Source organism: Homalodisca vitripennis, chromosome 8, assembly GCF_021130785.1.
Source record: "Homalodisca vitripennis isolate AUS2020 chromosome 8, UT_GWSS_2.1, whole genome shotgun sequence".
Classification (NCBI taxonomy): domain Eukaryota; kingdom Metazoa; phylum Arthropoda; class Insecta; order Hemiptera; family Cicadellidae; genus Homalodisca; species Homalodisca vitripennis.
This window is the reverse complement of record NC_060214.1, coordinates 68,078,643-68,104,567: the sequence shown is the minus strand read 5'-3', so window position 1 is coordinate 68,104,567 and position 25,925 is coordinate 68,078,643. Positions and strand designations below refer to the sequence as shown.

Here is a 25,925-nt window from a genome sequence, read left to right as displayed (position 1 = left end):
CACAAATTAAGTATTTAGAAATTGTGTAGAGTGAATCATCAGAAGTAATGGTGTGTAATGTCGATTTTACAAAGGAACGAATAAAACAAAAGATGGAACTTTTTTAACTTTTTTTATAATAGATAGTCATATAAGTAAAAAAGAAATGTAGCTTATATGATTCCTATTTTGTTTGCAACATCTAGGGCATCATAGTCACGTGCTAACCTGACATACGCCTTCTTCTTCCCATCAGGCCTGAAACATAAATAAAAATTTCATAAAACTCAGGCTAACACTCTTACTACAAAAATATTACAATAATAAAGTTACCAAAAGCTTTATGCTGGCTATTGAATTTCAATGCATTAAACATGTCGTAGCATTAGTCTTGTCTCTTGTCTTGCCATAAATTGTAACAGTACAGTAGACTCTCAATGAACCGGCAGACACACAAAGTACCACAGTGTTGCTGCATTAGTAAAAACACCGGATTACTGGAATGTCATCAATAAAAATGTACAAAATGTGTGTTTGGTTATATCAAACACTATTCAAAATTACTATTATAGTACTTTTGTGCTAAATTTAAATGAAAGGCATTAAAGCATTTTATTTAAACATTCTTTTTACATACGTAATAATTGAGTTTCATCAGTGCTGTACCACATTGGAAGTAAACATATCCTTAACTTACGGTGCAGTAAGCCTATTCCATTGGAGTAAAAATACTTGTGATTTTCTTTTGTTTCTTGGCTTGAAAAGACGCTTTTAGTATTTTCTCTTGAAACAAGAATATTACTATAGAATATTATTTCCTTCTGCCCATTTCACAGAAAGTACAAAGGCATTCAATGTAGCATTGGGCAAAAGCCGGTAAAATAAACCACTCTCAGCTGTATTAAAGACTTGATCGGGGATTAAGTTTAGTTCCTCAATGATTTGCTTAAACTTTCCCTTGAATGGCTTGACTGCAGCAAGATTACATGATAGTTTTTCGCCCGTTGTACTTACCATCAGAATTCCGAAACGCTTTATTTTTGAATTTTTTAAACCATCCTTCATTTGATATAATTTTTCCCCATTATTTCATAGAATACCTTTTCCTTTTCTTCAAGACTCTTCCCTGAAATGCATATGCCTGTTTTGTTCATGGAAAAAAAAACAAGTATATAGGCTGCCCTCGACCTGAGGAAATTCACCCTTTTTCAATGTTTCTCTGAAACTTTTCACATTGCACTGCATTTGCAAAAAAATCTTAATCTTTTCACTGTTCTCCTGTATGTCATGTATTGTTGCACAACCAACACCATATTCATTTGCAAGGTTAGCAACGGTCTTGAAATATAAATTTTCATATATATGTATAATATAAACATAAATGTTGCACAAACTGCAACACAAAGCAGTACCAATAACACATATAACACTGACATTGTAATGTGAACAGCAGGTAAACCATAAAACAACCGAGCCAATATAGGTTGTTTGTTAACCCAGTTTTCAGTAACGTGTCTCAACTTAGATCACCACTGCACGCCAGTCAAAATATGGCGGATTATTGGAGTGCCGAATTATTGAGGGTCTACTCTTGCTTGAAGAAAAACTAAGGTCACTTAAAAGATCCAGATCCAATATTTCACATTAAAACATAAAACAGTCCATAACGCAATACTATATTTTTAGTACAAATTATTAATTTAAATCTGGGCATTTTTATTGCACTTTATTTTATACAACTTTGGAACAGGAAATAACTGATTATAAAACTTGTTGTCTTAAATTGTACGAGTAGGTTTCGTTTATGGGAAATATGAATATCTGTACACATGTTCTTACTTTCCAATTTTGTTCACTGTATAATTTTATTTCTTAGGTTCAGTCATTGAATTTCCAGAAAATAAACGTTGCATCCATATGGGGATTATATAGCAGAAATGTTGTTTGGTAAAGCTAGTTCCGTTCTTTAAAGCATAGGTAGTGCTGCTACACTCAATCTTTTTTTCAGAGTTTTAATCCAATTTTATCTTAAATAATTACCTCAATTTAATTAATTCAATTTAAAATATTGCATACTTTTCATTATTGCCAGAATTTACTCAACATAAAATTGTGTTCAGTAACAAAGACTGAAAACTAGTTTCCTTTCCGATAGCACACAACCACAGTGTTTCAAGCGGCAACAGATTCAAGGATTGGATCCTCACAGACTGATAAACAATCAAAGCTTTAATGTAGGAATTGTGTAATTTTGTATATACCTTACCAATATCAGGACCATATCAGTGCAAATTTTAAACAGAAAGGTAAATCCACTAAGTTTTTAACTCATCTCTGAACCTAACACTAACACCAAGAACATGCACTAACAAGCTGCTACATAATCCAATTAAGACTCACCTAATGAGTGTATTCACTTTGGCTACATCAATATCGTACAATTTCTTCACTGCTGTTTTTATATGATGTTTATTCGCACCAATGTGCACGATAAAGACGAGTGTGTTGTTGTCTTCAATCTTCTTCATGGCAGCCTCAGTTGTGAGTGGGAATTTTATAATATTGTAGGCATCCATTCTGCAACAAAAAACATAACATGAAAGCAAATAACAAACATGTTAAATCTAACACAACTATGTTGTTGTTAGGATCTACCAAATGATAACAATTGTCATTTCATTGATAAGATATTTTCCTTATTCATTACTTGTTTTGTACTATGAACATTAAATAAAATACTGTCAACAAAATTAAGACATTTATATTCTAGAAACCAACATTTACACCATATTATAATTAATTTTAATGTATTGGTCATCTATACTAACTGTTAAAAAATTTAACAGCCTGCTTTCAGACACCACATTTTCTGTTGCACTCATATCCCTCCAAACAACCAATACGTTGTTTGGATCTACAAAGTGCGTCTATATTTACAATCACCATTAAAATATTTATTTCAGTTGATAAACATGGCTTTATGCAACAAATGTATCTTAATTGAAATTGTCTCTAGAATAAATTTATTTATGGAGAGACCTCACTTTCAATGAAAGAAACTTCACATGTTTAAATAATTGTAATGTACTGGTCCTCCCAACCTCCCAACAAAAATTAACAGCTTTACAAAGGCACCACATTTTACTGTTGCACCCATGTCCCTCCAAACACCAAATGCATTGTTTGGATCTACAAAGTGCTTCTGGATTTGCAATTACCATTAAAATAGTTAATGCATTAGGATCAACATTCTCCATCTGGGTTAACAATTATTATATTGTTTAAAATTGTGCTTTACCAAATTAATAATAACTTTACTAATATGGAGAATGCACAGTAACACCTGCTTATGGTAGAATTGTACTAACCCAAAGATATTAAATCAACTCTAAACTACTGTGGACAGAGATTAATCAGAGTCGTTAAAAAATATGTCATGGTAATTATATTTTAGTAAGTCACACAAAGCTTTGGATCATTATTCAAAAGGTTTAAACAATTTATATTGTTGTCTAGAATGTATAGTATTAGACATAGAATATTATCTGTTTGGAATATGGTTAGTACCTGGTAGTATTAATCAATTATTAACCCACTGAGGTAGACACATGTGCTGGTTATGTGGTGCACGGCTGGGACCATACACAGTCACATGCTTGTTACGTGGTCAGAATTTGATTGTTCACCGTATTTCCAATAGATATTGTTGGTATGTCTCTTACTAAGTGTTTAGATGCCACAACAAAGTTTTGTTTTACTGTGGCTAGCCTCACAGCTCATCTTGTACATTGTATTCTCTACTGTTTGTTTACATTATGTGTAATGTGATGGAGCGTCCTTCTGAAGTTGAAAGTATTGTGCAGTGATTGTGAGTAAAATTCAAGTGACAGTGATAGTGATGAATGCTTTTAACCCTCAAAGCGTCCATCGTCGATATTTTCGACGACTCGGACTTTCACTAAACGTCATCGTCGAAAATTTCGACTATGAACATACTTTGTGTTTGGTGGTCTTTGGATTTCTCGTAGTCTGTATTGAACATTAGTCTACATCGTTTTCATCAGCTGTTATTTCCAGTGAAGTGTATATGCCTTGTTTGTTGTTGCTGAGATACAAAAGTGTAAATTTCACCATTTACAGTGTATTTTGTGCTGTTTTCTTTGCTATATAGTTATCAATAAATTCGTAGTTATATAGTTACTAATTGTTTTGTGTGTGTGTTATTGTGACTTTTTGTGCTATATTTCAATATCTTATATTTTTTTGTAAAAATTTTCTGTTTATTTTCTTCAAAGTATACTTTTAGAAGCTGTCTCATATATATATATATATATATATATATATATATATATATATATATATATAATATAAAATTAGATAGTAATGAATATGAATTCTCTGGTTTGTATGTGAAAAATATATAACATTTTGATAGCAAAAGACTAAGAACATTGTTATATCAATGTGTTATATAACTACTGCAATTAGGAATATTGTCAAATGTGCACTTTTTCATAAAAATATGTATAAAATAAATATATAAACTATTTAACATTATACATTTCTGTCTTCAGGACAAAATTCCCCATAATTTGGCTATTCTGAATTTTCAATATATTTAATATTTCAAATACATGTCCATACTTTTTTGAAGTTTTTTAATTTTAATTTCTTTACTTCCAAGGTAAGAGAATTATTTTTCTAACTTTATGTTATACAGTCTGAAAGCTCAGTTCTTTGCAGAAAAAAATGGTATATAACACTTTATATTTAAGTTAATATTTAGATTTACCATAGATTTTACAAGGAGAACCTGCAAAACCTCACAAAACAGGTGTGCACTTCATAAAATATGATGGACGCTCGGAGGGTTAAGATTGCATTATACCCGATCTAGAAAACATTTCACTAATTTAGTTATAGAGACTACTCAGAGTCTGAGGATGGAGATTATCTAATATTTTCCGTCCAGGACAACTCTGATGATATTTATCCTTCTTTAAGATCATGAGCATGAGCAACAAGAAATTAAATATGACATGAACTATATGAATCTTAGCATATAACAACATAATTACCATAGCTACTGACTTTCGTGTAGAACAATTAAAAAAAACAATGGCAAGTATTTCATTTTGTTCATTCATTTTAGTTTAAATTTTAAGATGTATTGTTAATTTTTTCTGTGTAAATACTGTTATGGACTGTTAAAAAAGCTAAATAAACTGTTTGAAATGTTTCACTTTAAAAGTATGTTGTTTATTTATTTGGTTTCTTTTATGGTTATATTTTTTATATTAGTAAAAGTTTTTTAATATTTTAAAGCATGTCATATTTTTAAACATTAATAAAAATTAAAAATGTACAGGAACAATAATTATTTTAAACGTTTTAAATTTCATTGCTCTATTATAAACTAAAAAAAAATGTTATTACAGTAACTAAACACTTACATTTTTACCTAAATTAATTAATGCTACCAGGCCTGCAGAGGCTCATATAACTACTACCACAATGGGTTCAAGAGATTTACTTAATATTTGTGCATCAGTACCTTCCAGAACTAATTGAAATGGGATTGCAAGATTAATGATGTTAGACTAAGATGTTGAGAGAATATACATAGAAGGAATTATACATAGGGATAATTTAAAAAATTATGTTCCAAAATGAACTGAGAAGACATAATTAAATTAAAGAAACATTGCAGTACTGTGCTGAATTATACCTTGCATTTATACAGGATGAGGAAGAACACTTTTGTCTGCAATGTATAGAGCTGAACTGAGAAACTACCTTCTTCGTTTAAATGGAAACTCCCTCCATATTTTGACCCCAAAGAATTTGGGAAAATAATTTTCAACACTCAAAATGGCACTTTGTTGGGAGGGAGGGTAGGGATCATATAATGATTTTCAAATGTTAAACGTATGTCAAACATTAAAGTACCTCATATGAAGGTTCTATTCACTGATCATTTTGAAACAGTTTTAATTTATTTGTTTCTTGTAAAAAGAGTGGTGCAAAATATATCGCGGATGGGTGGTCTGCCTCACCCTGTATATGAGCATGTGGGACCATTAGCCATATGTTCAAACCAAAGTACATCTTAATTATTGGTCACATTTATAGTGCCACTGAATTAAATAATAGCACATCTTTTAATAAATTATTGAGTTACTATAAAAAAACCTTCAGTTTCCATGAACATTAGTAACAAAAGTAGAAAATTATCAACCATTATAAGAATATTGTTACTTCCAATTGAAAGATTAAATCACTCAACTAAATATAATAAAAATAACCTTCAAACAAACAACTAAATATATTACGTTCTTCTAAACTTTAATTATCACTAAATTTAAAATGTATTGGTTCTCCATTTCTTGTTCACCAAAGCAAACAAACACCTCTGAAGTACCAAGTTTGATGTTGCACTCGTATCCCTCCAAGCTACTGGAAAGTAACCTGGATCTACTGAGTGCTTGTTGTAAGTTACTTAGGTAGAGATTCAGTATTGAGCTTAACGCTTTCTATTCAAAATATAAGTTAAACCTTATACAAATGAGTTCCTGAAGGTATCTGGAAAATTATAACAGTAATAAGAAACTAAATATTCTTGCCATCTCACAAATTTTTATTGTTGTCTACAATTAAAATTGACAAGTGGCATTTTCTTGTTGTAATGTCTTTTAATTCTTACAAATTGTCCCCTATTGGTGGATTTGTCAACATGAGTGGCTTATCTTTATACTGTGAATGATCTCTTTTGTTAAGTTTCACGGCAACAGACCAGTAATGTATGGTGCATATTCTACTGTTTCCCACTGAATTTGGTCTTAGTTTTTCTTGAGAAAATGCAGTTGAGAGCGTGGCCAAATGCTGTTACGGCAAAGCAGAATTGCATTCTGAATAGGAATAATTCGCTTTCGTAGCCTTTAAACCAATTTCACAGCTACAACCAATTAGCAATAGTATGCATGTAGTACAATTCAAATTTATTATAAACTGAACACAGTTCATGGGAGAAATTTAATGATCAGTAGTACGCCTCTGCAGTACCAAAGAATTGTTACAAGAACTCTAGACACGCATGGCTCTTTAACTTTCCACTGAATCTTTGGTAATTGCAAAACTGTTTGTGTCAGTCATAAGACATTCTTCAATTTTCCCCCCCAATGAACTGTGCAATTAGTGAACATAACATCTTAAGAGGTTTTACGTCCTTACATGGCAAATATTTGATAATGCGTAGCTCAACAGATGTAATTCTACTAATAGGCCATCTAGTGTGGTGGCACACCGTCCTCTCCCCTTCTTTTGACATCCTCACCCAACATTGATAGACTAATGGCATGCTACACCACACTTTACCTATTTAGTCTTGAAATGATAAGTCCAATTAATATTTGATTCACCCTCAGACATTTGTAACGTTGAGCTGGCAATAATATTCTTAACCAGTTATGATATCTCTAAGATTAGCTAGAATTTTTAAGCATTACATTTTTTAACACTAAATTAAATTAATTTTGGCATTATCACACAACTACACACATTTTTATATCTCAATTGACATGGTTCCTCACCTGATCCAAATAAAGAACCTGATTTAAAAATGAATCTGCCAGTTAGCCAAAGAGAAATGTATTCTTGCATAAACTTTAACCCTAGAAGTGTGTCCATGTTACCAAAGGTAAAACGTCAGTCCATTTTTGACGTGTTGCAAGGGTTTATTTTAAAAAAATAGTAAAAAATATTTAATATCAAGAAAACATATATTGTTATATATCGTTTTTCTTCTCAGAAGTTGTACTATTTGGAATAGGAATAAATGTTTTTATATTCTTTGGTTTAGTATATATTTTCATGAAAATAATGAGAAATTGCAAAAAGTTTTATATGAAAATTTCAAATTTGGACCTCTGTAAGGTATTGAAATATTACAGTAAGGTCAAAATGTGAAATGTATAAAATGTAGAGAATTTTATGCCAAATTAGAAAATATATTAAAAATTTCTATAAAACAAAAATTGTAATTTTGCCATTTATTTTTTTACAAAAGCGAAAATGTATAAAAATGTACAAGGGTTTGGGCTTTTAATTTTTTCCCCTCCAAATGTGACTATATATTTATATAAAAAATAGTTTTCTATTGTAAATTATACATGCTATTTGAAAACACTAAAAGTAAACAACAAACTAAACTGTTATTTTATTATAAGCATACAAAAAAAATCTTTTGAAAAATGAAAATATTTTGTAACAAAATGCAGAAACAAGCTAAAAATTTTCACTTATACTTTATGTTTATGTAATTTTTGAATATACACTTAGTAAGTATGTTTATTTGGCTAATATAAAATATAAGATATGTTCAAATACTTTGAAAAGGAACTGAGTTATAACATTTTTTGTTAACAGTCGCACGTTGAAGAATTTACTCATAAAAAATAATCTGGTTTGCAATGTAAAAAAAATATGAAAAGAATTTTTTTACTTGTTATACTATGTTAGCACACAATGTTTGAAAGAAATACACTCAATAATTTTTGAAATTGAGTAAAAAATAAATGTTGTGCGTCAAAAACACAAGCGTAATGTACTGTGGCGCAACATGTACTGTGGCCGTCAGAGATGGGTTGGGTTGGTCTTGATGCGACACCGTGATCATCTCTTTCGTTTCGCACTGCCGGAAACCTACTGAACTAAATTTACCGCTGAAATATTGTACCGGTAGATCGTTTCTTTCACTTTACACTGTTTTTTTATTTTCTTTATTAACAATAAATAACTGTGTGAATGTTATTATACTAACCTGCATAAAATATGCTGGTTTACAACTTTAAAATTGTCCCTTTTTAGAATATTCATAGTAAATCAACCATTCGTTCTAATGACTTTCTGTTTGCACTGGAAGAAAGAATATTTCATTCCGCGTCTATTGACATATGGCAGCACTGTTTGCAGGCAATACGTAACTTCCTGTGATTGGTTGAAAATGACGTATTTCTTTGACCCGGCCACCCGCGAAATTCAACTCAAATGATGACTTCTTCAGAAAACATTTCACCACGACCGTAATATTGAAGTTATAAAAAAAGTTTATATGAAAATTGTAGAGTGGAATCTCACAATTTCAATGATACCAAAAACATGGTGATTGTTTGAAGATAAATAATTATTTTTAATGAAAAACTGAACCGACATACAATATGCTGGTTCCGCACAACACACATAAATTACAACCGACATAAAATATGCTGGTTCCACACTTCTAGGGTTAACAAATACTAAGTCTTACCGGTTTCTCCTAGGCACAGACTTCCTGGGGTACTTAGGATTCCTGGGGGGTTCAAATGTCTTGGGCCGTCGGAAGTGAACTGACGTCCTGATCTTTCGTACTCTCTTTCCAAAAGCTCCTTTGATTACCTATAGATAACAAAATTAATATTTATTAATAATTAAGTGACAAATTGATATTTATGTTGCTTTCACATTCAATATAACTAAAACATTTTATTTCCATGGAGACATAGTACAATTTTAATTCTGTCACTACATATCTTCATAGCCAGGTGTTCACCAGTAAAGTTTAGTCTCCTACACTGGCTCCGGCACTCAAAGAGAGAATAAGTAGAAGATCACCTGTCAAGCTTTTTCCATGTAGTTGCATCTCTTTAAACACAAATTTTAGCTATCATTATGTTACAGCATATTCTCTCTTCAAGTACCATCACAGCAAGTTTAGAGAACAAACTTACTACATGTTATATCCAATCATGCAATTTTCTTAATGTAAAAAAATCTAAGAAGGAATTCAATGTTAACTGAAAGTTTTGTACATATAGATGGTGAGTTGGTTTGACTAACTAAACAGATGCATATAAAATAATTTAACTAATTTTATCATTTAACTTTATAAAAACTGTATGACAAGGAAAAAAATATTTTCTGTATTTTTTTATAGCAGTTGTTGGAGTAACTCATTACTTTTTTTTAATATTATGAAAATAAAATTAGTTTTCAAATGGTGTTGATCTTACAGAAAATTGAATTAATCATAGAAAACATGAAAGTTCATTATTACAAAGCTACATTTATGTAATTATAGTTTTCACATTTTTAAATTGTTTCCTTAATTAATTGTTCAGTGTTTTATTAATATCAAAGACCAATATATATTGGTTAGTACTAGATTTAGAAGTAAGGAAACGTCATGTATTTAAGTAGCTGTATGAATAAAGTAAACAATATTTAATGCATAAAAAGTTGTTCAAATCTTTTCAGTATGTTTCCATTTAGATACATCATCCTGGCTGTGTCTCACTATATACTAGCAATTTTAAGAGTTAAAGCCATAAATTCAGAGTTAATGTTTATCTTGACATTTAAGAAAATCTACTAAACAAAACAATTCAAATTATAGTAAATCATCAACCAACTAACCTTTGTCTTTACTTTTAAGGCTCTCTTGATGGGAGCTGCTGGTTTCTTAACCACTTTGCCTCCTTTTTGAGATTTGGGTGCGACATCCCGTTTTGGTTTCTCAATTTTTTTGGCAGCTGGTTTTGATGTGGCTTTCTTGGCAGCCGGTTTTCCAGTAGCCTTTCCACCAGCCTTGGCTGCTGGTTTGCCAGCCGGTTTGGCTCCAGCCTTGGCCGCGGCTTTTCCAGCAGGGGCCTTTTTGGCAGCAGGCTTCGCACCAGCTGCTGCGGCAGCAGGCTTGGCTGCCTTAGCACCAGCCGCTGGTTTGGCAGCTTTACCCCCAGCTGCAGCAGGTTTGCCTGCTGCAGCTGCAGGTTTAGCTGCCTTTGAAGCGGCAGCGGCAGCTGCCTTGGCCGAAGCCTGGGCTGCCTTAGGTGCCGGGGCAGGGGTCTTGGATGAGCCAGGTTTAGGTGCTGCAGCTGCAGCCTTGGGTTTGGGAGCTGCAGCAGCCTTTGCTGCTCCAGATGTAGAAGCTCCTGCTGCAGGCGCAGACGCTGGCTTCTTCTCCGCTGGTTTCTTCTCAGCTGCTGGCTTCTTCTCACCAGCAGGCTTCTTTTCACCTGCTGGAAAAAAAGTAATATTAACACTTACTTTGACATAACATATAATAATTGGACCCACATAAAAGCATCATCGATAATCAATTTAATAACATTCGAATAACTTGCAGAATTAAAATGATATGGAATATACTGTGTTTGCCTTAAGAGTCTTGTAATGGTTTTAATGAAATCTAAGTGAAACAAGGGATTGAGTTTTATGGCGTTTGCTTGTAACTGCTCAGAAGTTTAGTTCTTGCATATTTTGAAGTTAATGTTTGCAAAAGAGATTTTTTATTATTTGTAGAAGCCACTTTGGAAGTATCACCAGCATACATAAGGATTTTTACTTTACATATGAATTCTGGCAGCTCATTACAGTACAGCAGAGACTCCAGAATAGACATCATAGACATGAAATTACTCTGAACTATAAATAATACTGATGTACCCATTTTTATATAATACCATAAAGCCCAAGAGCGTACCACTGTTCAGGATGATAAAAACTGAGAAGGCCACAGTGCTCATGGCATTTAAAGGGTTACATCATAAAATTCTTCAATTCCTATGATTTTAAAATATATCAACTGAATTGAATTTCAAGATATATTGATCTTTTCGCATTTTAGGAAAAGATTTCAAGTAAATTTTTAATACTGGGGTCTTTGCAAAATAACAAAGTAAAGAATGCAGCATACAACTTGTAAACTTATTCATTTAGCAGCCATCAGAAATTAAAAGAATTTTCATTGTAATAATCAAAGAGATTCCCTTGATAACATCACTTGGCTACTATAGAGTGGTAAAATTACTGGATTCACCACCTTTATACTAGTTTTCTCGTGCTTCCTTAATACCATTGTTATTTTAGTCCTGCTTAAAATTCTACATATTAATTAATTGGTTATGGTTTAAATTATATGAAATTGCTGTGCTATTTCGACCTTTAATTACTTACACCTATAAATAAAAAATACATATGGCTAGAAAAGTACAATACAAACCATAATATGTGGAATACTTTATGTTCTCAATACAAAAATTATTACAATGAATTTTACTACCATACATTATAAAGTAACCATCAGAACAAATTTGTTATTTTTCATGGTAAAATTCAAAGAGATTCCCTTAAAATTGTCATCACATGGCTACTGTGATTTAATTTAAGAAATGCCCAATGATCTAATTAAGAAAAATATTTAATTTTGTGATCAATCAAATGAGTATAAAATAACTGTATTCAAAGGACAATTTAGGTTATTTAACTAACATGTGTCCGCTGTTTTTCCTTGGAAATGTTAATCTCATTTAACTAAATGCACTGTAGTCTCACTAGTTACTAAGAAATTGAGCTTGTATGGGTTAACATATAAGTTTTCCTACACAAATATGTTTTGTTTAATGTACCAATGAGAGACAAGACGTCATAGTCACCGTACTAATTTTACATAGAAATTACTTTAACAGCGTAAAAACTCAAATTCACATGTAACATTCGAGTTAATAATTGTTTTTTTAAATTTAATAACCAAATATAATTGTATACCATATTAAATTAGTTATATGTATTAATTCATTACTGAGCCCATAAAAACTGCCATGAGCTCAGTGGTATGGTTAACAAAAACTAGTGATCCAATGATATGTTTTTAATTACAGCCATCAGAAATAAATTATTTTTCAATGGTAATTCAAAGAGATTCCCTTTTAATAGTCATCATTTGGCTGAACCGTATTGCAATGAAGAGTTTAATTAGACTAAATTTATTCAACTTAGATTAAATAATTACCCTTTAATAGTGTTAAAATTAAATAAATGTTACACTGTTTTGTATGTTACATTTTCTAAGTAATTCATGGTAATTGTAAACTTAACAGCCGGAATAATGGCAAAATACGAGTTTCACGCATATTGCTATTGTCCTTAAAAACAAAACAATATAAGGCTTCATTGGGTAGAAATGACAACTAACAAAAGTTACAAAAAGTGGAACTACTTTTCTCGTACAAAGTACATTTCATTGTTTTATGGGCGTCATGTAGTCTTGTTATAATCCTAAGTCAACTTGCTATTAATTACTGATACTAATTTTGGTAGTTTATATGAGCATGAATATCCATCATTTGATTGTGGTGGTGGCCACTTATTAACCTGTTGACGAGTGCCGCAAAACATACCCAAATGAGTGCGCACAGCATTTGCAGTTTGGTCCCATATGAGGAAGCACGGCATTTTCCATTGAAGACTAATGACTGTCAGTTCGTTTTCACTGACTTACTCTGACGTCTAGCAGAGATTTTTGGAACTTTTCAGTTGTTCCTAATAGTGTCGCTGTACAGTGTTGCTAGTCCTGTAGTGCAGTAATTGAAGCATTGTTGGTCCGAATTTTTTTACTGTTAACCGAATTGCATAAAATTTTGGAATTAGGTTCATCTTACCCTTAACTTCAAAAGTGAAAATGATTTGAACTCCGCAACCACCCTGGGGGTGGTTGCCACCCCTTCTCAGGAGTGAATTTATTTTTTTCAAAATAACCTCGGATATCGATAGAAGGCCTACTTTTAAGCAAAAAATCATCTATAACGTTTTTCAAAAAATCCAATATTTTTCAAGTTATTGGCAATTGAAAATTCGCAATTTTTTCAAGTTTTTCATCGGTTTTTTGCAAATATCTCCAAAAATATACGTTTTATCGAAAATTTTATAAAGAACACAATTGTACCAGGTAAAACAATGAACAATTTTGTTTTCTATAAAGTATTCTAAGTGCAATATTAAGCTAGATATTAAAAATCAAAGCCGTTTTTTATTTTGTCTGAAATTTAATTGATGTGGTCAATGCCATCTAGCGGCGAGCAGATGCATTTTAGGCATTCTAATAAAAAAGAGTTTTATAGTGCTTGAAATAAGATTTAAAATGAGCACTAATAAAAGTCTATTGCACGTAAAATGAGTGAGCTGTATTGCAAATAAGAGGAGCATCTAATGTTTTTTTTTTTTTTAAATCAATGGGTTTCATAAGTGCCATTCCCACCAGAATTAAAATTAATCGTATTCCGCCTAGAATCAACTTTATTATTAAGAGTTTAATAGATTGTATCAGTTTGGCTGCTTCAGGACACATATTTTTCAAAAAAGTCACAATTAAAAAAAAATTCAAATTTTTAAAAAACTACCTTTTTTCATAATATCTCAAAAATGACGACATTTACGAATAAAAGTGTAGGTATGAAAAATGTGGGTATATTTCTGACAAACAATTTGGATTTTTTGATTTTTCTGTAAAACAAAAATTTACGGAAATATGATTGTTTAACCCTTTTAACCCCGACGTCCGTACTATACGGACGTCGTAAAAATGGCGTCAACTCCCGACGTCCGTATAGTGCGGACGTGTACTTTTTATTACTTTACTGGCCACCTATTTCACCAAATGCTTTGAAATTTCACAGACTTGTGCACAAAGATATTTTGCATCGAAATATATTAATTTGTAATGGTTTGACTTCGTATTTTGTCAGTCTGTGACTGAGCAATTGCAGTTCGTCTCGACTGACTGCTCACGCTTGTTGCAGACAGCTGTATATCACGTATATCAGCTGTTCTTCACAGTTTTAGGTTAAAGCAGTGTAAAGTACGGCAGTTAAAGTTTAGTTTATTATTTGTTTGATTTCAAAATGAGTAAAAGACATCGTTCAAAGTCTCCCGTAAGTGAAAATACACTAATTAGTAACCTAGTTGCAAATGGTGTGGATGTGATTAGTGACGACGATTTGAGTGATAGATATCTTGAAAATTTACATTTTGTAGTGATGTAAATATTGTTTTAACACTTTTTTAAAATTTATATTATGAACAGTTTTAGTTATTTTGTCAGAAATAACTTTGGTTTTATGTTTATTTTAAGTACAGTGAATTTTAAATGTCTTGTTACGTTGCCTTGCCCAAAAATGGCAAAAAGAAAAATTTACACGGCTTTACAAAAATTGATGTTACTCCACTTGTAAATCAGGTAGGCATAAATTTTTGTTTCCTTTTATTAAGGATTAAATATACCATAAAGTAAATGGGTATTTTTGTGTCAAATATTTTTTTATCTATATGGTTTCCATGATCAAACTTGAAATTTTTTCATTTTTATTTATTTTTTATATATTCATATGTATGTAAAAAAAATTACTTTTAAAATAATAATTTTATTTGTATATTTCTGTAAGCTAAATGTATAAAGAAGTAAAACAAAAAAAGAATTACCTAAATATCTTAAAAAATAAATGAGATGAATTTTTTACAAAACCCTTACATTTTGTCTGAAAATGGCTTGGGATTTCTGGCACATCACTTGATTTAATGGCCGGGGTTAAAAGGGTTAAAGAGCGCGTGGCAGTGCAATCACAGCCTCTCTTAAGCGCTTTAACCCTTCACCGATTGAGAAAAAGGTTTTTTACTACATATTGCAATGAAGGATGTTGTAGCTCTCTTAATTATCTTTACAATGGTTTTTATAAATTGTGATAGCATGAAAATTGAAGGAGTTATGGTCAAAAAACTTATCATATGTTTTTCTACTTAGTAACTGAAAATTTCGGACTGTGAATATTTGGAGCAATGTGAAAGTACGCAGTATAATAGAGACCCAAAACTATTGTAATGTGTATATATATATATATATATACATATACATAATATGGCTCATATATTTTGGAAACGTAGGCATGAATACATACCAACTTTCTTATATGTATATATAACACATTTGAGTGATTTTTGTATAATTTGTAAATATTTTATCCAATAAATGGCAATTTTTTACTCTAAATTAAATTATTTTTAAATAATATGTAATCATATGTATTTACTGTTTTAACCCTTTTACTGCCGGCCATTTTTTTATCGTACCAGTCAAAATTGCCAAGGGGGAAAATCACTGTTGTGCATTCATTTACAAAAAATGCTGTATCTTTTTTATTTTTCATTAGATTTGCATGAATTTTTACTTTATTTACTCGTATTTAAATGCTGTTTTTTAAATAATAAAAAGAAATTTTAATTTGAAACAAACTCATTATTCAATTTTAAAAATTATGTAAATAAAAAATAAATAAAAAAATAAAAATTGTGTTTGGCATCTGATAATTTATTTTTAAAATTATACTAAAATTTTGAGCATGATATCATTATAAACTAGAGCAATTGCTTAGAACATATACCAAATTTGAAGGTGCTACCTTGAAACATAGCTGCACTATGAGGATTTTCCCAAAACTGGTAGGCCTCCTCTAGGCCTACCAGTGGAAGGTGAAGGTAAACTTATCTGTGCCACATCCCCCTCACTATCTAATAACTCCTCATTATCTGATGGTAAGATAAAGTCAGGATCGTCATCAGTGTCATCCACATCACTTTGATTGTCATCAATAGCCCTAACACTAATATCAGAATCGTTCTCGGCATCTGAATCTGACAAATTCTGAAGGAAATCAGTTCGTCTTGCACTTGTACACCACCATCGATTAGACTGTTAATTATTGTTCCCTCACTCACAGGAGAGTTAGATGTAACTCTTTTACTCATTTTATCCTTGATCAACAAAAGTAACACTTCAAAAAACTTTCGATAACATTGTAAACAACAACAATGAACGAAGATTTCAGTAATCTAACCCGATCATCTGGTTTTGACAGCTGTCTAGGTAGTTCGTCAATTCTAGTCAAAGACGACGAAAATAGAAATCCAAAGTTCTTCAAATGGCTTCTTTCATTATCCTTTCCTCCTAAACAACCAAAATACCGAATATTTCGGCATTTGAACATAACAGTAGCCAGTAACAATAAAAAAAAACAGACGTCCGACATATCGGACGTTGGCGTTTTCGGCAAAAATGCCGACGTCCGATATGTCGGGGGTTAATTTAGGGGTTATTTTAAGGGTAGAAAAGCTTAAGAATATCAAAATCATTTTCAAGAGTGTGGAATAATATTTAAATCCTTTTCATTTTATCAAAAAAAAATGTTAACAATTTTTTTATCAAGGGGTAGTTTTCAAGGGTTGAAAGGGGGTTAAAAATTTCATAATTATTATAGAAAATATAAAATATTACTAACTTTATACTTACATCTTTTTATATAATACCAAAGTATTTTTTTGTGATTTTTTTCAATTTAGGGGTTGTTTGCAAGAGTTGTAAGATGTTCAAGGGGTTGAAAATGATTTTAATATGAGGTAATTGTGTTAGAAAACACTTTAAAATTTCACTACTTACTATTAAACATGTTTTCTAGCGATAAAATGGCTCAATGTCGATATTTCCATTAAGGGGTTCTTTACACCCCTTAAAAATAATAGGCGGAGTTCAGATCATTTTCACTTTTGAAGTAAAGGGTAAGATGAGCCTAATTCCAAAATTTCATGCAAATCGGTTCACAGTAAAAAAATTCGGAGGTAAGACCGTATTTTTCGCTTCAATGACTGCACTACTGTATCGTGGTGGCACCTGGTGATAACTTTTAAAACTATTTTACGGAGGCGGGACACAAGACCCGCTAAGCCTCCAAGGTCGCCATTTTTTAAGGCCACTCCCCCAGAATGACACAAAGAAGCGCAAACTACTCAGGCAGTGCTATGTGTGCAAACACACCACTCAAACTGGACAAAGAAGAAAAGAAACCAGCTATGAAGAATGTTGAACATGTAAGGTCACCCTTTGTATACATCCTTGTTTTGAGCAGTATCACACACACTAGGAAAGTTTTAAAACAAGATTATTGCTTTTAACAATCTACAATGTAATTTTATATACATTTAAACTATAATAAACAAGTTTATTAACATTTAAAAGTTATTTTTATTCTACTCCCTAAAAGTCTGTCACTGGTCAATGAGACACTCAGTATGGACCGTCATAGCGGCACGGCAAATGCCATGCGCACTCGTCAACAGGTTAAACTGCAGCCCAATATTGTTATTAACACATTGAACCCTAAAGCCTAGAACAATGAATTTACTTAGTATACTAGCAGTTTTTTGTGAATTTTAACCCTTCCCACGCGGAATTTATCTTTCAATTTTGACTCATAACGCGTAATTAACTTGAAAATATTTTTTTACATTTTAACAACTCTAATTTTTATTTTAGTTAGTGGTCGCTATTAGGAATAAAAAATAATACAGTATCACAAAATAATCAGACCCCTATTTTTTAACAAATTTTAAATTTTACAAAAAATCTTCAGGATTCGCCATTGCACAGAACAATATAGGTCTTTGTTTGAAGGTTATTTTTGACGATGGAAGGATTGTGAAGGAAACAGGATTTTTCCGGACATTTGCCATCGTTAAGTGAAACAAGAAAACAGTAACACTACGTTTCGAGATCTGCAATCTGATCTCTTCTTCAGGTAAAGAACTAACCTAATACATAATTACAAACTAGGTTAAAATAAACAAATCTTACTAAAGCGTTGTGGCACGCCTGAGTCAGGAATCACAACCTACATGTTGTATGTCAACTTCACTAACACTAAAGACATGCACTTAATAAAAAAACTATACAAAACACCAATCAACACCAATGATTGGTGTTTTGTATAGTTTTTTTTTATTAAGTGCATGTCTTTAGTGTTAGTGAAGTTGACATACAACATGTAGGTTGTGATTCCTGACTCAGGCGTGCCACAACGCTTTAGTAAGATTTGTTTATTTTAACCTAGTTTGTAATTATGTATTAGGTTAGTTCTTTACCTGAAGAAGAGATCAGATTGCAGATCTCGAAACGTAGTGTTACTGTTTTCTTGTTTCACTTAACGATGGCAAATGTCCGGAAAAATCCTGTTTCCTTCAATATAGGTCTATAACGACACAACAAATAAAGTAATAACAAAATAAAAAGATAATATAAAGCTAAATACAACAGGAACACGAACAGTAAATAAGGAAATATGGCAAAACAGCGTTAAACACTAAAATATGCTGTGCCGGGATATATCCGTTTACCGCGTAATGGTTCGCCGCAGACTGAGGCTAAATCACGTCACGAGGGACAAAGCCACGCCCTCCCACCACTGCAACGCGCCAATGAGGTTCAAACTGTAACATCTGCTTTTCGGAACAAGTATTCAACAATCCCTTGAACTCTAGCGGATTCCACGGCAACTACAATTTATTAAATAACACAAAATAGACTCTGATGATATATCCGTTTACCACGTTTCGGTCAAAATTAGGCCTAACGGATATATCCGTTTGCCGCGTGGGAAGGGTTAAAATTTTTTTTAATTATGAAGACAATGTTTTAACCTAACACATTATATATCAAAGTTAAGAGAACATGCAGTTTTAGAAAATGTGCCTTTTTATGATAAAATAATTATTTGAACAAGATTATAAATTAAACAAAATTATGGAAAGACATAAAATTTGAAGGATTGTAACTTTGTATAAACATTTTATTTTTCAACCACCTAATGTTGTATAAATGTTTTATTTAAACTCCTAATGTTCTATAAATGTGTTTTTGATATAAAATAACATAAAAGAAAGTATTCATGTTAGTACTAATGGAAGGCCTATCATAATCATACTCAGCATCATTCATGTCTTGATCATTAGGCCTAACCTCAAAATCTGGATCAGGATCATTGTCGTTGAGAAATTCACCCTAAGATCCAGAATCATAAATTTGACCCAAGATCTTTCAAACTGAATCGCAGATGATCTTTTATTTTCATTAAAATACGATAATCCTCCTCCAAATCATGCTCAGAATCTGACATCATATCACGTGTCATGCACGCCATTATTTTGTCTAATTGATTACTCATTTTACACAACGACCAAGAAAAATAAAACTTTTATCACTAAGAAACCAATCAAAGTAAACTAAACCAACATTTATCACTTTATTCAGTAACAGTGGAACTTTGTTTATGAATAACAATGATCGCATCACTGTGTCACCAGTCGGTTACGTAACTAAGCAGTTGTACAATACTTGAAAATACTATTTTTACAGCTGCACAACTGTTACTTGTCGTAAAAAAGACGTATAAATATAAACAATATAACATAGGAAATAGTCTGAAACAACTAGGCCTAAACCCGATTTTTTACCGAAATCCTAAACGTATTGAATTAAGTACTGGAGCCAGAGTATAGGTCGGGCTCCGTACACAACGACGTGCGTGCTAGCCTGACCTATGCTTGGGCTCCGTATTTAATGTGTTAATAATAATGTAAATTAGTATAAACATAGCTAACCATTCTAAATAGCCTGTGAAGCAGGGAAATTAAGCCAGATAAGTGGGCCCTGTTTTCATAAAGCTTATTACAATCTATGATAGTTTATATATTTTATCGATCGATATCAACGTAAATAAAATAGACTAAACTAAAGTCACTTGTTTCAAAGGATACGGTACGATAAGCAGACCGGTTTTTTATATCGAAGAATGTAATCATCGATACCTAATATACACATCTCAAATCCTAGAGTATCAATTGATATAAAGTATCTATAATTCTCAATAACAATCATATGTGTTAAATTAAAATATGGATCTAATATTTACAGTGTTCAAACAAATTATTATAACCAAAATTAGGAAAACTGAAGACGGCCATATTTGCTCCTCTCACAGTTACAGTTGTTTCTATCCCACAAATTTCACATAATAGGTTTTTCCGCACGAGTCCAACATGTTGAAGTCATAAAAAACATGTGTTATCATCTTCCAAAGCAATGTCGTGTAGTTTTTTAAAAATTGATTGTCATTTTTAATAATCAAATGTTACTTATATAAAATTGAAATATTAACACGTTCAATGCGGTTGCGGTAGATCTACTGCACGGCTGCCTCGCGCCAGGCGCGCATGACGTAGATCTACTGCACAGCGCCATTGTTTAGAAACCCAGTCAGTGTGCTCTCAGCACTCGTCGTGTATGGTTGTCCTTTGCCGCTCGTGGGGATATACTTTTCCCGCGTTTTTGTGGTCGCCGTTCTCAGTTAGCGTTTTGTGGTTAGTTTTTAGACTACTTCAAATTTTACCGTTTTTGTTGTGTGTTTAGTGTTATTCATATAATACAATAGACATGGATTTGCCTCCTGGAACTAGTGGAATCCAGAATAGACGTCAGTTTGTGGCTAATAGTGATTCTGATTATGAAGACGACCCTGGTGTCCCTGGTTATGCTCCGGACCTCGACGATGAACAATACGAGACTGATGAGTCAGAGGTCGAAGACCCAGACTATGACGTAAGACCACCACAATGGAGTCCTCAAACTATAGGTATGAAAGATGTACCGTTTACAAAAGAGGAAAAGTTTTTAGTCCCTTTGCCTAATGAGATTACCCCAATCAATTTTTTCTTGTTGCTGGTGGATGTGATTTTTTTTGGAGGGCATTGTGGCTACTACGAATAGATACGCGTTGGAGTTATTCTGTGGACCTACTACAACCCCAGGCTCACGAATCCATAAATGGAAAGACATTACCGTGGAGGATCTCAAATGTTTTATTGGCCTATTGCTGCACATGGGAATATTACAATTACCCCGAATACAAGACTATTGGAAAACTTGTAAGCTGTTTTCAACGTGCTTCCCCAAATTCATGGCCAGGGACAAATTCATGCTTATTTTGCGATGCATTAATTTTGAAAGGTACCCTAACCCAAACAACAGAGCTTCTAAAGTACAGTTTCTAATTGACTACTTCAACAATAAAATGGACTCAATTTATTATCCTCAAAAAAAGTTGTGCATTGACGAGGGAATGGTTTTATGGAGGGGACGGTTGTACTTTAGGCAATATATAAAAGGGAAACGCCATAAGTACGGCATCAAACTGTACAGTTTGTGTGACCCCCATGGCCTAATACTTCGTTTTTTTATGTATTGCGGAGTTTTAGATGATTACGGTGGTAAGGGGCATGCAGCCAATGTTGTATTGAAGCTGATGCAAGGGAAACTCAATTGTGGCCACAGTTTATTTATGGATAATTATTATAATAGTTTTACTCTTGCCTCAAGCCTGCTCCGTAGGAATACATATTGCACTGGAACTCTTCGGCTGGACAGAAAATACGTATCTCCTGAAGTCAAATCGGCAACCCTGAAAAAGGGTGAAACCATCGCCCGCTACGCCGAAAGTGTTGTTGTCGCCAAATGGAAAGACAAACGCGTTGTCTCTTACATATCCACTGAATTTGAAAATGACATGGTGAATTCAATTAACCCTTTCAGTGCCAGACATTTTCCCTAGTGCACGTAGAAGAAGAGCCAGGCTATAATTGCCAATTTTTCAGCAGTTTGCAAAAACTGTCACAGTTTTGTTATTTATTTATGAAAATTGTTACTTTTTGTTTTGTTTTGCTCTAAACAATGTGCTTTAAATTAATACTGGAAAATAAATTTACTACAACGTGCATTAAAAATATAAAACTAGAAAAACTTTTACTTACATAAAATTTTATGATGAATTTTTCAGTTTGGTGTAAATATAAGGCCAGTAAAAAAATCCTTGCTCACTAAATTGAGTATGTATTTAAACCTCCACATACTTTTGAACACATACACAAAAAAGTTTTACATCTATCTTCAAAAATAAAGGTTTTATAATTGTTTTTAAAAAATAACGCGTATTTGGATTTTTCGCACATCTTGCGGTACTTTGGGATTATACCGTCCACACCAGTATGAAGAACACAAAAATAAAAATTTTAAGAAATAAACATTATAGAACGAAAAAACAACTCTTTAATTACAAAATTACAAACTTACAACGATTATCAATTGTTAATGGGGTCAGATTCCGTTATATGCCCCCAAAGCTTAAACGTTTTTCAATGAACTTATAAAACGATGTAATTAAGTAACAGAACTAATATTCCATTTATCAACAAGCATTTCCAGGTATTGTGATCGGTATTATTGTCGCTGTTATCTTATCTTTCTCAAGAATCCCGATTACGGCAGGTCGCTTATCTTTCTCGAGAATCCCGATTACGGCACGTTATCTACTAGACCGCTCGACTTTGACCCTGTCTGAGGATGGGGAGGGGTTTGCGATAAGACAATTCCTGTTTTATATTGACGAAATATTGTTCTAAGCTAATCTAGTAATCAGTAGAATCAAAATGTCAAATAACGATTCATGTTTGGGTGTGGTCGGTATAATCCCAAAGTACCCATCTTGCTAAACACTCTCCGTTTCACTATCACTCACAGCAACATTACTATCGTCTTCTAACACTCTCCGTACAGTGTTTTCACTAAGAGGTGATGCAATACGCTTCATTTTGTAAAAATTTTACAACAATAAACGAAACAACAAGTTAGCTCGGCGCAATCGGCGAAACTGCGTAGTTGGTTAGTAAACAACAGACGACAGCTGACTCAGACTAGCGACGTTCACAGCCACTTGATTTTGTTTTATTTATAACACTAATGTAATGGAAATACATTCAACTGAATGTTTTCTATTAGTTTATATCTTTATAAATACAATTATAACAACATTTGGATTGTTTAGATATTTTTTTTGTATTTTTTACGAATATTTTAAAACACGTCCGTGTAGTCGGACGCTGGCTCTTCTTGCACATTTTATGTACGTCCGTGTAGTCGGACGTTGGCACTGAAAGGGTTAATCGAGGTGGTTTGGAGAGACTAAAACCACTACCAATTGTTCAATACAACCATTTTATGAAAGGCGTGGACCGCAGTGACCAAATGATGTCATATTATCCTTGCGAAAGGAAAACACTGCGGTGGTATAAAAAGATTTTTGTCCACGTAATTCAGATGATGTTAGTGAATGCACACTATCTCTATAACGAAGTTCGCACATCAAGTGGAGAAAACAAAATGCCATTGTACGACTTCCGTCTGGAGGTTATTGACAAGCTACTCCCGGACGTTCCCGAGCCTCCTCGACCTCTGAAGCGCCGCCGCGTCCCCCATGTACCCTCACGGATTACAGAAAAAGTGGCTTGTGGAAAGAGAAGTAAACAAAAGAGGTGCAGAGTTTGCTATGCAAATGGCAGAAAGAAATACGTGATGTGGCAGTGTTTAGAATGTGATGGACAGCCTGGGTTGTGTGTCCCACATTGTTTTGACCAATTCCATGACTAATGAAGCGTACCTTGGGGAGGATGGTTGGGTTGTAAATAGTAGTTTTTAGTGTTTTTTATCAATATATTTTTAGTTATACTAAGTGATTTGTTCCCAGTATTATTATAAACAATCGTTAGTGGTCTGTTTTTCAAAAACAATAAGGAAAACGGTGCGCGCTTCGAAGAGAGACTGGCCCCAGGAGCGTGTGCGGTAGATCTACTGCACGTTTTCAAAATGGCGAAATTCGGCTCTTTTGGTGTTTGATGACCTTTCTGTACCAACCCGTGTCACAACAACTAAATTGGTAAGTGAATACTAATAAAAAAAAATTAGCCTCTAGCAACATACATTACTTAATTTTTAGCAGCGAACGTGTTAACTTTTACTTGTAAGTTATTTTATACAGTTTACAGCTGCTGATATAGATTTTTTAAGTTAATTGTTCAAAATAATTAATCAGTATCGATGGTTATGATTAAGTAATATTGTTCGCCAATTTCGATATAAAAAACCGGGTCCACTTATCGTACCCTACCCGTTTCAAATTAATACAGAAACCATTACCATTAATAAAACAAAAAATTGAGACAGGTGTCAAGAAAAATGTAATTTATAAAATAAAGAAAACCAACGTCAACAAATGAGTAACGAACATCTTGAAACCATGAAAGAAACAATCATTTTTTTACTGCTATTTTATATAGTTTTCTAAATGTAACTATATTTTTTTATTTAAAAGAAATTAGGCTATTTATAAACAATTTTGTTAAGAACATGAAAATGTGTATACAGTTGGTGCAGATGACTTCGTTGAATATATTGATGGGTATAATAAGCCTTATTAATATAGCCTAGTTTGATAAATTTAATATAAAAAAATTTATCTGCTTCTGGTACTCTACAAAAAAATTGTATAATAGCAAAATATTAATTTAATGTCCTATTAGTATTATATTGGAATTTCTCTTTGAGAAACCCAACTTTTTATTTTCAGTGCTCTGGAAGGGTTATGAAAATTTCCTAGTTGCTGAACTTTTATGACATAGCCTAGTTCTTGCTAATGTAGGTTTTGGTCATACATGCACATAAACTATAACAACTTTAAACAGGCTTTTGGCTTTACCAACAGCTTGATACAGTTCCGATACAAAACAAGAGTAAATGATACAGTTATAGGCTTTTAATTGACAAGTATCATTGATGTTAGTTATAACCTAGTCAACTAGTATACCTAATAATTGAAATTCTGTATTGTAAGATATATGAATATTAATGAAAAAACAAAAACGAAAGACAAACTGTACACATTTTATTTGATATACTAACGTGAAACTATGAGAAATTCTGCAAATAAACCTCATAACAAGCATGCACGTGGCCATAGTAGGATAACTATAAGATCTCACTCTGGTATGAGCATAACATTAAAAACAAATTTGAACTATATTAAAACTTCAATCCTTTACAATAATATCTTATATTGTATTACAATTTAATACCACGACTCAAAGGAAATATTTACCTGGTTTATCCGTCGGTTTCGGTTTCGGACCCATATTTTCACGAAAAAGATAAAGGGCCTACAGAAACAAATCACCAATGACCACCAACGACAACGATGGGAGACTTCTCACATCCGCTCACACATCTAGATATCATCATCATCAGCCAGATCGTTAGATATCGTACTATAGAAAATATTATTTGTATTTGTATTTTAAAACAAAAATATTTATGATTTAGAGCAAATTTTATATTTGTTTTTTTTTTTATATAAAGCAATGTACGCTTGATGCTT

At 32.5% G+C, this 25,925-nt stretch overlaps 1 protein-coding gene across 1 annotated transcript; it reads right to left on the bottom strand.

Moving 5' to 3' along the window:
* Positions 1 to 95: 95 nt before the first annotated feature.
* On the bottom strand, positions 96 to 25,764 carry LOC124367679 (transcriptional regulatory protein AlgP). Its single transcript, XM_046824698.1, has 5 exons — positions 25,650 to 25,764; positions 10,429 to 11,030; positions 9,284 to 9,411; positions 2,380 to 2,556; positions 96 to 237 (listed from the first exon to the last, which is right to left on the bottom strand). Exons 1-5 carry the CDS (start codon positions 25,681 to 25,683, stop codon positions 153 to 155), a joined length of 1,026 nt encoding a protein of 341 aa, XP_046680654.1. The 5' UTR covers positions 25,684 to 25,764; the 3' UTR covers positions 96 to 152.
* Between the last annotated feature and the right edge of the window lie 161 nt (positions 25,765 to 25,925).

What these genes read in the sequence shown, in the direction of transcription:
- LOC124367679 (XM_046824698.1), bottom strand. Translation starts at nt 25,683, where the DNA reads ATGGGTCCGAAACCGAAACCGACGGATAAACCAG. An exon ending in GAAACCGACGGATAAACCAG is followed by an intron (nt 11,031 to 25,649) that starts GTAAATATTTCC and finishes CTTTTTTTCCAG; the next exon opens with CAGGTGAAAAGAAGCCTGCT. An exon ending in TCTGTGCCTAGGAGAAACCG is followed by an intron (nt 2,557 to 9,283) that starts GTAAGACTTAGT and finishes TTTTTGTTGCAG; the next exon opens with AATGGATGCCTACAATATTA.